This window comes from Ceratotherium simum, chromosome 4 (assembly GCF_057802395.1).
Source record: "Ceratotherium simum simum isolate JZ-2026a chromosome 4, ASM5780239v1, whole genome shotgun sequence".
Taxonomy (NCBI): Eukaryota; Metazoa; Chordata; class Mammalia; order Perissodactyla; family Rhinocerotidae; genus Ceratotherium; species Ceratotherium simum.
In genome coordinates this window covers 42,362,355-42,377,379 of record NC_141903.1, presented here as the reverse complement: position 1 = coordinate 42,377,379, position 15,025 = coordinate 42,362,355, and the positions used below count along the sequence as shown (strand labels likewise).

At 36.4% G+C, this 15,025-nt stretch overlaps 1 protein-coding gene across 1 annotated transcript in view; it reads right to left on the bottom strand.

The window, feature by feature from the left end:
• Positions 1–4,719: 4,719 nt before the first annotated feature.
• KIF3A (kinesin family member 3A) overlaps positions 4,720–15,025 on the bottom strand; it is a 57,724-nt gene continuing 47,418 nt past the window's right edge. Inside the window, exons 10-17 of the mRNA XM_004420212.2 lie at positions 14,180–14,336; positions 13,599–13,779; positions 13,289–13,399; positions 12,817–12,942; positions 11,163–11,216; positions 10,735–10,803; positions 10,028–10,152; positions 4,720–7,792 (exon numbers count right to left, since the gene is read on the bottom strand). Of these exons, the coding sequence (XP_004420269.1) occupies positions 7,744–7,792; positions 10,028–10,152; positions 10,735–10,803; positions 11,163–11,216; positions 12,817–12,942; positions 13,289–13,399; positions 13,599–13,779; positions 14,180–14,336 (872 nt within the window). The 3' untranslated portion in view covers positions 4,720–7,743. The remainder of the gene's footprint in view (positions 7,793–10,027; positions 10,153–10,734; positions 10,804–11,162; positions 11,217–12,816; positions 12,943–13,288; positions 13,400–13,598; positions 13,780–14,179; positions 14,337–15,025) is intronic.

Sequence of the window (15,025 nt, the reverse complement as noted above, 5' to 3'; positions counted from 1 at the left end):
ACTAAAAACAAAAAAGGGAAGGTGGTTTGCCGAAAATGGGACCTGGAATAAGGACCGGTGAAAGCAAGGCAGGACAACTGTTGGCTTTCCCTTTTAAATCTGTGTGTGCATGTGCACACATGACCATGTGCATAAATGATAAAATGTTTTTAAAAATCAAAAAACTAAAGTTAAAAATACAGACAATAACAAAGGTTGGTGAAGATGTGGAAAAACTGGAATCCTCATACATTGCTGGTGTGATTAAAAAATGGTACAGCCACTTTGGAAAACAGTATGGCAGTTCCTCAAAAGGTTAAACATAGTTACTATGCGACCCTGTAATTTCAATCCTAGGTATCTACTCAAGAGAACCGAAAACATATGTCTACACAAAAACCTCTACACAAATGTTCATAGCAGCATTATTCATAATAGCAAAAAAGTAGAAATAACCCAAATGTCAATTGGCTGATGAATGGATAAACGAAATGTGGTATATCCATACAATGAAATATTATTTGGCAATAAAAAGAAATAAAGTACTGATACATGCTACAACATGGATGAACCTTGGAAATATTATGCTAAGTGAAAGAAGCCAGACACAAAAGGCCACATATGATATGATTCCATGTATATGAAATGTCCAGAAGAAGCAAATCCATAGAAGCAAAAAGTAGAATACTGGTGGCTGGGAGGATGGAGAAACAGGGTGTGACTGTTAATGGACAGAGGGTTTCTTTGGGGAGTGATGAAAATGTTATAATGTTTGTAGTGATGGTTGCACAACTCTATGAACATACTAAAACCCACTGAATCGTTCACTTTAAAAGGATGAATTTTATAGTATGTGAGTTATAGCTCAATAAAGCTGTTATTTAAAAAAAATTAAAAGGAAAAAAACCAAAAACAAGTGTCACGTCATTGAAACTTGCCTTTTGAAGACACGTGCTCTGCAAGAATATGGTTCTAGTAACAGTGAATGAGCATTCTTTTTTCATCCTCGCTTATACTTATGTGACAAAAATTAGTACTAGTACTAAAATTATACCAAAACATGTAACTTCTTTTTAACCATTTCAAAATAAGGGAACAAATCAAAAGCTTCAAGTCTCACCCTGACCACAGCCAGTTTCACCCTGCCCACATAAAATACCAGCATGCCAAGGGCAACAACTAACTAAGAGAGTCATGGAGCCTTCTAAGGCCACACTGAAAATTTTAATTTCCTTTCTTCTTTGATTGAGACTCATTTGCATTCAATGGCTAATGTGAGCTGTAGTTTACCACAGGATATGAGTTGTGGGTTATAGTTTGTGTATGAGGCCAGAATGGTAAAAGGAAAGGCTGTCAGGAAGAAAGATTTAGAACGGGCCGTAGGAAGGACATATGCAGGTTCCAGGCAGGTCTGTCATAAGCTTCCATGGTTAAGATGCAACTAACATTTCTATTTACTTCCAGACAGGTGGTTCTGGGCTCTGGATGGAAACACCCAACAATAAGCCCTTGAGTTTACCAACGGAGTGAGAGAACATGAATTGAGGATGACACACATAAAAAGAATGAGCAAAGAAACTTCAGGATTAAGTGAAAGTTGAGACGCTTGTCATTTATGCACATTCATTTAGGAAACTTAGCCACAGCCCATGCCTGCTTCATGGGACGTGCCTCTTGTCTGTGCATGGAATGTGTGACATTGACAGCAAAGGTTGAATCCCTCCCTCCCTGCTACTGGACCCCCGCCTTTTACCTATGAATATATTATACCTCTAACTGGCATTAGTAGGCAATAAATACTTATTGAATAAACGAATGAAAGAAAAAATGTTTCACTCAAATTTATAACTGAATGTGTTTTATTGAAACTTTCTTGGGCCACAGTTAGAAATGCTGACTGCTGATAAAAAAGCATCAGGGGCTCTCTTGTTGCTATTGACCTAGCCACGCCAGTAACCATGACCTGTTTTTCTTCACCCTCCTCCACATGTCATCTTTGTTGGCCTCTCAGGGTGCCCAAATTATCTGAGAATGGGGAATTTTAGAGCAGAGGGCAAAGCACAGCCATCTCACGGAGCAAAGCCTGGCCTGGCCTATGATCATGCAAGGTTAGCTTCTCAGTTCCTACCAGCTTCCACTGAGGGCAAGGCAAGTACATTCTCTAGTCCCAGGGCTGATTTCTTGGTTCAATTTATCAGCTCAAGTTGGAGTTCCATTCCCAGGTGGAGTACTAAAATCTCCTAGTTAGCTATCACACCTAGCATTTCCTAAACTGGCCCTTGCCCTAAGCACTCAGACATTCTCTCCTCAGCTCTCTAAAGTGCTTCTCTTCTACTCCATCCTTCTGTCAACTTCTTCCTAGTTCAACCTTCAGTCTCTGTCTATTCCTTTCTTGTTTCCTATTAGCCAGTGTTACACCAAACACAAGCATGTTTTGATGTTTTGTGTGCTGACTGCGCACCCCGGGTACCTGCTAAGCAACGTGAGTAAAGAGAAGTAAAGATATATATGTTCCCTCAGTCCCGGTACCAGCCATGAGTGCGAGAGAGCCAGCTGAGAAGAGATGGAGGTTAGCTCCTCTGGCTCATGGCCATTTCAGCCTCCAGGGCACAACCATGGACATCATCTGCCCTCCCAGCTCCCTCCTATCCATCTTTCACAATCTTTCCAGCAGTTGTTTCTCTAAAACACAAACAATATGAGCGACCCACTTAAAATCCTTCTGCGGCTTCCCACTGCTTACAGAAAACTCTTTGACAGTAGGATCCTGGCCTCTCTTTTCTTTTCAGGCTCATCTTTCCCCACCCCTTTACCCTACTTTAAACATAACACCAACGCACATGGCATCTAGGTTCATGTTACTCCTGCCCAGAATGCCTTTCCCCACTTGTTGGACCACTTTAACACCTCTCAAAGGCTGAGAAGCCTTTACTGATCTTTTGGTCAGGCAGACACATGCTAGCCACCATGCCAGCTGCTAGGGAAGGATGCTGTGCCTGGCAGCTCATCAGTCACCCCCCCGCCCCTTTGCCACAGCCCTCAATATGCTGCGCTGTCATGCTCCATTTACATGGCCACCTCTCCCTCCTGAGGGAGGCCGTGAGCTCTGCAAGGACCTTCTACTCAGCACAACGTAGGTACACAGTCAGTACAGAAGACAACTGGTGACTGAGTGGCATCACTCATGATGGAGTAGAAATCAAGGCCAATATAATATTTCTGTAATGACTCTGGTACTTTTAGGTTGGGTTAGGCAATATCCTCTTGCTAAGATTGGTATCAACTCCGAGAAATATTTCATTCAGTTGTAAAGTCCCAGTTAAATTCCTTTGTACAACTGGAGAAATAAAGCCTTTGATTAAAAACTAAAATTTCCCCAGCCCTCTAAAAAGGGATGGGGGAGGGGAGCAGGTGTGGAAGAATGTCTGATCTGTCATATTCTTTAGTCACAGCCATAAACGTGTTTGGGTAAGATAAAGTGATGTTCTGATAAAGTTGATAAAAGTAACTTGAAGATTGGGTCACAGGAAGCCCAAGATAAATGCTGAGAGGAAACAAGTTCTTTTTGAAGTAGCCTCTTCATAATCATTTTCCCACACATTTGTTCAACTTCCGAAGGAGGACTGAATATCTGATTTGCTTTGCAAATGAAACAGCTTAAGAATGAGACATTCAGACAGTGTTATAACAAATGTGTTTAGAAGGCTCCTCTAGCTCGCTTTAAGTTTAGCCTGTGGCTTCAGAACTGTGTTAACTGATCCCATAGACACAGTCTAACTGAGGTCCCTCAGGCTGGTACTTGGGTTTCTTTGTTTTTGTTTTTTTTTTGTACTTGTTTTCAAAAGAGATTTCTTGAGAGTCGTCATGAAAAGATGGGATGGACAATGTCCTCAACAGCATCCTAACAACACAGGCAGTAGCAGGTTTCCTAAAGGTGAGCCTTAGTGGTGGTGCTTAATGAAAGCGAATATCATAGCTCCAACACTCCACTGGGGAGGAGGAGCAGAGGGTGTGAAGGCGGCACTATTTATCATCTTGCTTATGCCATAGCAGGTCTTTAATTTTATCTTCAAGTTCTACATACGTGTAGGAGTTTTACATTAGCTAGCAGTTGGAAAAAGGAAGAGAGCAAGCCTTGAAAGGGCCAGAGGAGTCCTCTCCTACGCAAAAGCACATTTAAGTCCTTCGAAACTTGCCTACAAATCAAAACTTCTGTTTGCTGTGAATTTCTTAAGACTGCCTAGCCCGGCGCCTGGTAATCAATAAATGTTTGTCAAAATAACACATGATTAACAATAATCCAAGTAATGCTGTTATTTTGGAGATATTTTAAGCTTATTAAACGTTTTTGAAAGAGATCACGATATTGTTACCACTAAGAAATGTCTCCTTCTACCTTTTAGTGAGATGTATTCTGCATAGACACTTAAAGCTTTAAGGTTCTCTTCTCAAACACCTAATAAAAAGGATAACAAAACTTGGATAAAAACATTTTTGGTGAAAATACATTTTATCAATGAGAAGAAGCACATTTAAAAACATCTCTCCCAGGTTTCTGTTTCATGATGATTTCTATTTAAAAACCCACAATATTAAGAGTTTCTGGGTGTGAAATTACACAGGCCTCGCTTAACCATATGAAATTGAGATGCCAAGCACAAAGAACCTGAGGATTAATATCAGGATGGATGTAAATACAAAAATAGTACAGTAAAGAAGCAGACCACTACACTACAGGCATTAGGTGAAGATTTTTATTTCTTATTTAACCATGCTGCATGTAAACATACAATATCAATATATACAACTTGAACAAATACAATTTATACATTAAGTACACTGAAAGTACGGCTTTTGAAATTAATGCAACAAACTTGTACAATTTGTAATTCTCGCCAGTATGCAGTACGGTAGTAATGCTATTAAAGTTATTAATGATTTAAATTAGACTACTACTACTAATTTCAAAGGCACTAGGATGATCTGTTTTCTTCTAGCATTTTAAGAACAAAGAATAACTAAAAAGGAAAACAAAAGTATACATTAAAAAATTGGGCAGACACTGGTATGCTTAAATGTAAACTCTATGCATTCCTTAATTCACAGCCCTGTAGGAAAGAAAGGGACTTTCCTTAAGAGTTAAAGGGAAAGATATTTTTTAAAAGACTAAAAAGAAACAAAAGAAAAAAACCAACCTAAAAGCCATAATCATAATTTAAAAACATGTTACAGATGAAGTAGCACTGCCACCCCCCCGCAAAGTAACCTTAAATTTCTTGCTGCAAAAAAGGTTCCCCTTTCCCAGAAAGTAGATGGCACAGCTTATCAAATGGATTCTACTTGTGGAATAAACACATAGATGCAGAAACCCCCTCCTCGTGATTAATCTTATACTTTACAAGAATCTAAACAAAAATGGGAAGTACTATTATATTTTAATATCCTAACTATTAGTATATATAATTATAGGGTTTATTACAGAACACACCACAAAAAAAATAACGTTCTACCAAGGCTCCTTTTAATAAATAAATATTACTTTTTTAAATTAAAGAAAAAAGAAAATACTCATTCAATAGCGTATTTATATGACACATTTTAAATCTGCCTATTTCAAATAATGAGCAAGTTTGTTCAACTATATCCTTTCATAAAATTAAAATGAAGTTACAAAATATTTCATTTGTGGACAAAGACAGTAAATGTGAAGAAACCACAGAACTGCTATGACTGGAGCTAAACAAATGGCTCTAACTGCAGTGTCCCATGTTTTCATATGGATACTCAGGCCTGGCTCAAATATCTAATTTTGTTATTTCATAAGATGAATATTTATTGTCCATCCAGTATAATCAGTTCTAACATAAATGCTTTTTTTTAAAAAAAAAAACTGCTAAAGCAGCCTGTTTTTTAAATTTCTCAATGTTTTGACTTTTTATAGATTTCTTTTTGTCATTGCAGTGGAGCGGAATGGAAAACAATTTAACATACTGGCTTAAATTTTCTATAATGTTCTCAAGCTTAGTGCAAAAGTTAGTTCTTTCCTATTAACTGCACGGTTAAAGGCTAGAAACATGGACTTTCAAAAAGAAGTAGTATTCATCTTGTTTTTCTACTGGTAAAATTAAGATTTCTCTAGAGTAATTACTAACAGAGTTAAATGTGCATCTACAACTGCCAAGATATTCTGCTCACACAAAGCTATTACAGGAAGCAAATTCACCTCAAGTCTTCACAGTATCTAAACAATGCCCCACAGAATAAAGTTATAAACTTCTATCTCACATATTACAGAGAAAATGCTGCCAGTTAAGTACAATTCTTACTACCTAAACAATATTCACCACACACAGGACATTTAGTACACCACTTTTGGAACATACTTTAAAGTTGTGGACACATTCTCCCACCACCTCACAAGTACGCTGCCCTCACTCACCCCTACTCTATACACAGCTTTACAGTTATAAACCAGTATTTTAATCAAACTTGTTAAATTAATGTTAACTTAATAAATACTAATTTGTGAAGTCTCAAAACTTGCAACCAATGTGTTTCAGGGCTGATTACACAATTTTAAAACTTATAAGAGATATAATAAGTGGTTTAGGAGTAGCACAGCTTTCAAAAAAAAATTTGTAAGCAGCCAACAAAAGAACAAACAATTCTATTACAACTTATTTTACTATAAAATAAAAATACATTTTATTTTTAGAGGAATATGGTCTAACTGGATTTGTCAATGGAAGACATTCAGGGAAGAATATTTTCTTTTTATAAAATATGAAGAAAAAAGTGTTTTAAAGGCAAAGGATTAACAGATATTTTTCTTGCTTTGGTTGCATTTTCTAGAAAATGGAGACCCTTCTCAACTGGGAGACACAGAGGAACTTCCATCAAAATTGAGAACTCAGACGCAAGAAACCATCCATTACTTACACTTCAGAGCGAATTTTTAAAACTATACATATATGAGCAAGATTAGTGACCAGTACTTAGCTTCTTAATTTTCTACAACTGTGACTCCTTTATATTTAGGTACAAACTCAACATTTCAAGAGAACATGAAACCAGAACAAAAACAGTATATTTGACTTGAAGTCAAAGTGGCAAAAAAGGTCAAGAGAGGTCCAGATGAAATGTATTTTCAACTTTTGTTTTTTAAACATGTAAACTTCTTGACTGACAAATTATAAAATTTTCTACAGATCAATAAGACCAGTCACCTCATACTTAAAATGCAATGAATGTTAGTATAATAATTAGAACATATTTAAACAGGTCAGGTGGGTGTTAGGATTGAATCATTTCTTAGATATGTAGCCCATACATTCGTATCTAACAGCACAACACAGGACAATTAGATCTGCTACTTTCTGTGTACAAAACAGAACATACTTTTTTTTCTATTTTGAATATCTAGTTATCTAAATATACAGTAGTTGAGTAAATTACTAGCAGATTTATGTATAAATTTAAACTGCAACTCTCTCCAGTAAGAGCTGCTCCTCCAACTTCCCTGCACAGTATAAACTGAAGATTAATATGACAATTTGAACAATTACCAGTTGTACAATTGTAATGTTATATTAACTTAATATATAGAGACTAAAAGTTATTAGGCAAATTATTAGTTCCAGTCTTACTCCATGATTTACAGCTTCCATCATCTGAAATTACACAAAAGTCTTCAGTGTTTTAATTAAAGACTGTCTAGGGATGAGAATATAACTAATTTTTATTGTGACTTGAAGTCTGTAACATTTACTGAAGTAAAGAGTCAATTACAGTTTCAGGCTTTGCAGAACGCTTTCTGTTTGGAGAAGAGAAAAAGAAAATATGAATGCTTTCCTAAAAGATTGAAATGCAATCACTTCACATTATATAGTAGATAATATAAGGTGGCCCCAGGGTCTAGAAACAGGCCAAGCTTTGACATGTTTGACGGTCTTAAGAGATCATTAATGGTTGCCTAGGGGAAGGTCACCTAGAGTAGATGCAAGAGCATGGCACGCCACCCACCGCCCAGAGTGGTGAGGGTCTGAGTGGACAATCATTTCCAAAACTGGACTAGACAATGTGGCCAGGCCAAGTGGGCTGCATGCTTGCCAGGTTTCAACCTCTCGATTATCTCCTCCAGGGTATGCTAAAGGTGCAAGTTTATTTAGGGCAAATCAGAGACACAAATCATCTGAAGCAACACCTCACAGATGCATTATGGGGACTGATGGAAATGCTACGTTAATGTACCATTTTTACTGCAATTTTGCTTAGCACATTGAACTATGCATTTCTAACGAGGAACTTTGAACATTATCGTGTAATGTAATGCAATATCAATAAACCATATATTGTGTATATTTGTTTATGTTGATGGCCATCTACGGTTTTCATAATTCAGCAGGCTAATTCTGATACACAGAGATGCTGGATTTGGGTCATCTAATGTTGGCTCAAATGTATTTTTTTTGAGGTTAAACCAAAAAAGTACATATTTTAAAATGAGCATTCTGAGACCTACATCCAAATACCTTATTAAATTATTTGTTTAAGTCCACATAGTGAAAAAAAAAATAGTGAATAAAAACTGAAGGATCTTAGGTATATAATCTGGATTTCTGGCTTCTCTTTTGAAACAAGACGATCCAGAAACAATGGGTCTTCTATTCCTAAAACTAACTAGGAACAGAGTGGCAGCCACTTCAGACAGACCACTCTCCAGTCTGCCTCAGTCTCCATCACTGCCTATTTTTCTCTTACATTGAGGCCACCTGTCTTATCATTTATCATCACACTTGCATTGTTATTTTTCTTACTAACTTCAGAGTTAGAAGGAAAATAGCTCTATTAAAAGTGGAAAAGTGCAGGGCCGGCCCGGTGGCGCATGCGGTTAACTGCATGCGCCCCGCAGTGGTGGCCCAGGGTTCGCCAGTTCGGATCCCGGGCACACACCGACGCACCACTTGTCAAGCCATGCTGTGGCAACGTCCCATATAAAGTAGAGGAACATCGGCAGGGATGTTAGCCCAGGGCCAGTCTTCCTCAGCTAAAAAAGAGGAGGATTGGCAGATGTTAGCTCAGGGCCAATCTTCCTCACACACACACACAAAAAAAGTGGAAAAGTGAAAGATCTAGAGGGATTTGTATTTCTTTGAACTGATTTGCTTCATTCACTAATATTACATCCATGGCTTTTGTTGGCATATGAAAAGTTTTTAATCCCTGGCACCTAAATGCTAAAGAATATAAAAATCTGTACACTTTTAATATGCTACTGATTCCTCCTCCCTGAGTTCAACTATCCCAAATTTATAAATGTTAGGTATATGTCTATGAGATTATGTAACACAAAAATATTAAAACCATACAACTTCACTCGACATGTAACTCAAAAGTCTATGTACTCCAAGTAGGGGAAAAAAATAAGCTTATTATTTCCCACCATTTCAGGAACCCCAAAGTCTTACAATCAGTTTAAATAAGTGGAACAGTACTTGATGAAGGGAAGGAAGAAAAAAAATAAACTCCAACACAGGGCTCTCACATCCCTATTTCCCTGCGATTATGTTATGATACATATACACTACTCAACAATCAAAATCAGCACCCAAAGAAGAGGGAAAGATGGTCAGAGAAGTTTTCTTTAACTGGTGACTGAGGAAATGAAGGTTCTTGGGGTAACGTTTATGATAGAAAAACAAATCAGCTGTATACAATACCTTAGGAGTCTAAACAGGCAAATTAATTAGCATCTCACTAGTAGAATTAGTGTAAGAATTAAGGAATTAAGATAGTAGATGACTTACTATACACTGGAAAGAACAAAGTAAATTAAAAATGAATTCTATTACTCAGGAGGGCTAAAGAAGTTGGAAGACCTTAATTCTTTAGCCAGATTTTATTTACTCAAATCGCAACTACATAAGGACTTGACATTTATTTAAATATATCAGCCAATATATTTAGCATGTTAACTAATTTCCTTTTAATGTATCTAATTAGAATATCTCATTGCCTTTATTTCATGGTATTCAAAGACAGCCCTTACCTTCTCCCTGTCTTTGGCCTTGCTTTCCCCTTTGAAGTCCGTGGCCTCTCCAATTTCATCAAGGACTGCCGCAGGCTCTCCTCAGTATAGGCCAGATACACGTGGGAAAGGTCCACTTCAAAGGGCTAAGTAAAGCAAACACAAGATGCTCTTATAGGATGGATTTAAACCAGATTTGGGGGAAGATTTAAAACACTGAATAAACTCTAGAAAAAAGCCACAGAAGACAAGACCAAATAAATATCTAACGATATCTTCTTCTAACGCCATTTATCGCAAATGTATTCACCAAGGGTTGATGAATAAGATGCCCTGACACACTATAAATTCCTTAGTAGTAAAGGAAAACTGTTGCTATTTTCCCTAACGCTGCTACGTCCTCTTGTTGACCTAAGACTAGAAATAGCTTTGAAAAGGACACACACATTCCAGACTCTAACCATATCCCCACGACCCAGAGAAGTGGTGAAGAGAGTGCACCAAAGATGACTCCATGCCACTCTTGTGGTAGAAATGATAAGCCTGCCATCATGACTGAAAGCGAGAAGAACTGTCCTAATGATCATCTCATCCTACAGCTTCTATTCCCAAAAGATTAGCCTATTTTTCAGGAGAGCTGATTAACGGATATCATGTTGATAACACAATTTAGTGACCCACATTCCTATAAAGAAACAACTGTAGTTAAAAAAAAAAGGCATTCTTACATCTTTCTCTTTTTTATCAGGAATTGGAGTCTGCTTCCTCATGTTATTTCCTGTGTAGGCAACACATTTCTCAAAAAAGGAAAAAAGGGGGGGAGGAGAATTGTCTTAATTAGCAATTAATACTGTGAATAAGCCAAATTACTATGAGATGCACCGATGTTACATTCGTAAAACAGAATTCAAATCAGAATGCTGGAACAAAAACGGACCCAGAGGTCATTCAGTCCTATGTAGCCCCAATGTATACCATTTCCACTGAATATTCTGTGTGTTATAATACAGTCAGTTAGAAAACATCTTGTCCACCCCACTGGATTTTCATCTGATTCATCCTCTAGACCACCTTTCCCCCATGGTAGCCAGCACAATTCCTAGTCTACAGGAGGTACTCGGTAAGTATTTCATGAAAGGATGAAGGTAATACTCACTAGCTGCCATTCTCCTATATCTTCATTCCAGTGGACATAGTTTTCAATCATTTCCTTTAAAAGAGTCAAAGATGGTCTACTTTTAATAACATTCAAAATACTGAAAAATATTCATGGTACTAAAACCTTAATAAATTAAGTGCAAAAGTTAAGTCTCAAAACATTATATTCTGCATGATATCTTTTTTATAAATTTAAATATGTATACTTTTAAGGAATATATGTAGATGCAATTAAACTATATAAAAATAAAAAGCAAGGAAATGAAGAACATGGGATTCAGGATGACGGTTACCTTGAGTTGCAAGAGGCAAAGGGATGGAAAAGGGGAGAGGGAAACCATTTGGTTAGAAGTAGGTTACTGTCATGGTCCTAGCTTTTGTTTTGGGGGACGAGTTCACTACAAAATAACTACATAAATAAAAGCAGGCCATCCACGGACCAAAAAGGAGAGTGTACCATGAACCAAAGATTAATTCTGTGCACCTGAGGTCCAAAGAAAAAAAATACTAAGGCTTATTTTCAGACGAATTTCTTAAAGCTGTATAGAGATTCAAAATAAATTTTAAAAAATCAATATGCTAAAGTTTACTAAAATGTACTGGGGAAAGATGGAAATTTGAGGTAAAGAAAAACAGAGGCTGAGATTTTAAAATTATACTAGTATTAAGCATCCATCTGGAGATGGACGGTGGTGATGGTTGCACAACATCGTGAATGTACTTAATGTCACTGAACTGTACGTACTCTCAAAAATAGTTAAAATGGTAAATTTCATGTTATGTATATTTTACCAACACACGCAGAATTAGCATCCATAAGCAGGGAGAAAAAGCACAGGAGTTCTGTTTATTCCACTTATAGAATAAAAGATGTTGAATGGGCCGGCCCCGTGGCTTGGTGGTTAAGTGAGCGCGCTCCACTGCTGGCGACCCGGGTTCGGATCCCGGGCTCGCACCGACGCGCTGCTTCTCCGGCCATGCTGAGGCCGCGTCCCACATACAGCAACTAGAAGGCTGTGCAGCTATGACACACAACTATCTACTGGGGCTTTGGGGGGAAAAAATAAATAAATAAAATCTTTAAAAAAAAAAAAAAAAAAGATGTTGAATGAATAAACAGGACCTATACCTTGATTCTGACTGCAGTTACATGAATCTGAGTTCCTCCAAAGGGCTGAGAAATTCTTATTTAGATACTTACGTACACAAACAGAGAACTATGTATTAAGAAGAGTTAACAGAAGTGAAATGTGATGGCATTAGTTTAAGGAAGTTTTATTGTTGACAACTGAAATGTAAATATTTACCATCAATTATATTAGAAATCATATTTTCTTTTTTTTGTGTGTGAGGAAGATTAGCCCTGAGCTAACATGTGATGCCAATCTTCCTCTTTTTGCTGAGAAAGACTGGCCCTGGGCTAACATCCATGCCCATCTTCCTCTATTTTATATGGGACACCACCACAGCGTGGCTTGACAAGTGGTGCACTGCTGCGTGCCTGCGATCCGAACCTGCAAACCCCAGGCCTCCGAAGCAGAGGGTGTGCACTTAACTGCTACACCACCGGGCCAGCCCCAGAAATCATATTTTCTTATTCCTTAACCCCAGCCAAGTGACCTAATATCTAGGTCAGAGAACTTCCCTCTTACCTGATAATCCTGAGGTATGAAGTTATCAATAATAAGCATCTGAAGGCGAAGCTCTCGGCTAAGTTGTCGAATATTCTCCAGTAGGCCTTCAATTTCCCTCTGATGTTCTTGTTGGAGATCAGCCATCTACCAGGAAATCAATAAAAATATTAAGGACAAACAAGATTTTAAATACAAAACAGTTCCATCTGACACAGAGCACTGGTCTAATAAGCCTTGTAAGAACTTACCCAGTTCTTTCACAAAAACAATGGACAGAATGACACTATCTATCACTGTCAGTTCCACGTTACTAAACAATTTAGCTTAGTAGCTAAAATTTAAAATTTCACATAAAGGAGAAAATTTTATTTCTTTAAAATTGTAAGCACACATTATGATTCTTATAATTATGATTAATTATACTTAATCAAAGAAATTCTTCTTTAAAAATTTAAGAACTATATTAGTAGGTATTTTCTAAGAGACCAACCTCTGACTTTGCAGCCATCAGCATAGTCCAAACTTTCTTTAATTTCTTGGTCTTTCCCTGAGCTTCCTCTTGCAAACTAGTATATTTTTCTTCAATATCCAAGCGTTCTTGCTAAGATAAAAATTGAAAAACTTAATAATTTTTTTCATTAAATCATAAATTATTTAATGATGTAAATGTTTAGCAACTATTATCTTTCAAAGCAACCCACAGACCTGCTTTAAAATATTAAGATTATAGTTATTTAGCTTTTTATTAGAAAAGTTAAATACCTTAGGCAGTGTCAACCAAACATAACAAGTCACATTACCTCTTTTTCCTCAAGTTCTCTGCGAAGCTGTTCTGCTCTTTTCCTTCTTTCTTCCAGTTCCATATTAGATTCTTCAAGAAGTTTCTCTTGTTCCTCAGCTTTCGCCAACAAATCAACACCACCAACAATTACCTTCTTCTCCAGTGCAGATAATTTCTCTAGCAAAGACTGATGCTCTTGTCTGTTGATTAAAATGAGAATACTCTATATCCATTGATTATCTACTATTCTACTAATATCATTTCCCAAGATTTAACAAGAATTTGGATGCAAAATTTCAAACTAGGAATATAATTATGTAATATCTCTATCAAAGTACACTACTGTGTAGTATTAATTTATGATTTCATCTAAAACTAATTCAAATTCACCGATATTTTTTCCTTCCACATAGAGATGAAATAATCAAAACAGACGTAATTTTTAAAAATACAACACACAATGAAAACGTCTATCCAAAAATAGCTACTCTGGAGACAAAAATCAAGCTTTTAATTACTATTCAATTTTCTTGCTTATACATCCTATGAAAAATACCAGAAATTTAAATCACGAATCCATCTCAATTCAGTAACACTCACTGGGCCTTAAGAAGATCTTTTTCCCGTTTCTCTAGTTCAGCTCTAGCCTTGTTTCTTTCTTCTTCTTCCATGTCAAGCTTTGTTTCAAGTGCTTTTCTCTCTTCATCAATCTTTGCTTGCATTTCAACCATCTTATCTGGGGAAACTTTCTTTTTACCTATTCGAGTCATTTAATTGCAACAATCACTTTAGAGTCAATGTTTCAGACTTGCATAAATTATCTTCAGTATAAAAGATACACTCTTCAATCATATAAAATCAAATAACATTTTAAGGAAATCAAATGAATATATTTTATTTCTATTTATTATGTTTCTAGAAGAACTTTTTAAGTAATTGCTAAATTCAAACTGTTGTCCAATTGTGCAATGATAACTAAGAACAACAGTAAGTGAAAGAGAAGCAAAACAGATGAGCAGGGAAAAAAAGAAAGATTAACAGGAAAGCCAAACAAATCAAAAAGCAAAGGTCTGTGTGTCCCAGGTAACATATGGTCAAAAAAGTAATATGATTTTTTAGTTACTTTTTTTCTGACAACCAGGTACAAAATCAAGTGGCTTCTAAAAAATCAAGTGATTTCCCCAAAATTTATTAAAATAAATAAACGTCACATATAGGTATCAAATGCACAGATAAAACTATCAGGCAAAACTTATAGCAACCAGTTTTTAATATGTATCTTCAGAGTTTTTCTAAAATTTTTATTTAATAAAATTACTTGAAAGTATTTTATTTCATAGTATAGTTTTAAAGGAAGAAATTCTATACTGATTATATAACAGTTACATAGTAATTAACCAGGCATTTTATAGTTGCTGAGCTGTTATGATATATTATATCTTAAAT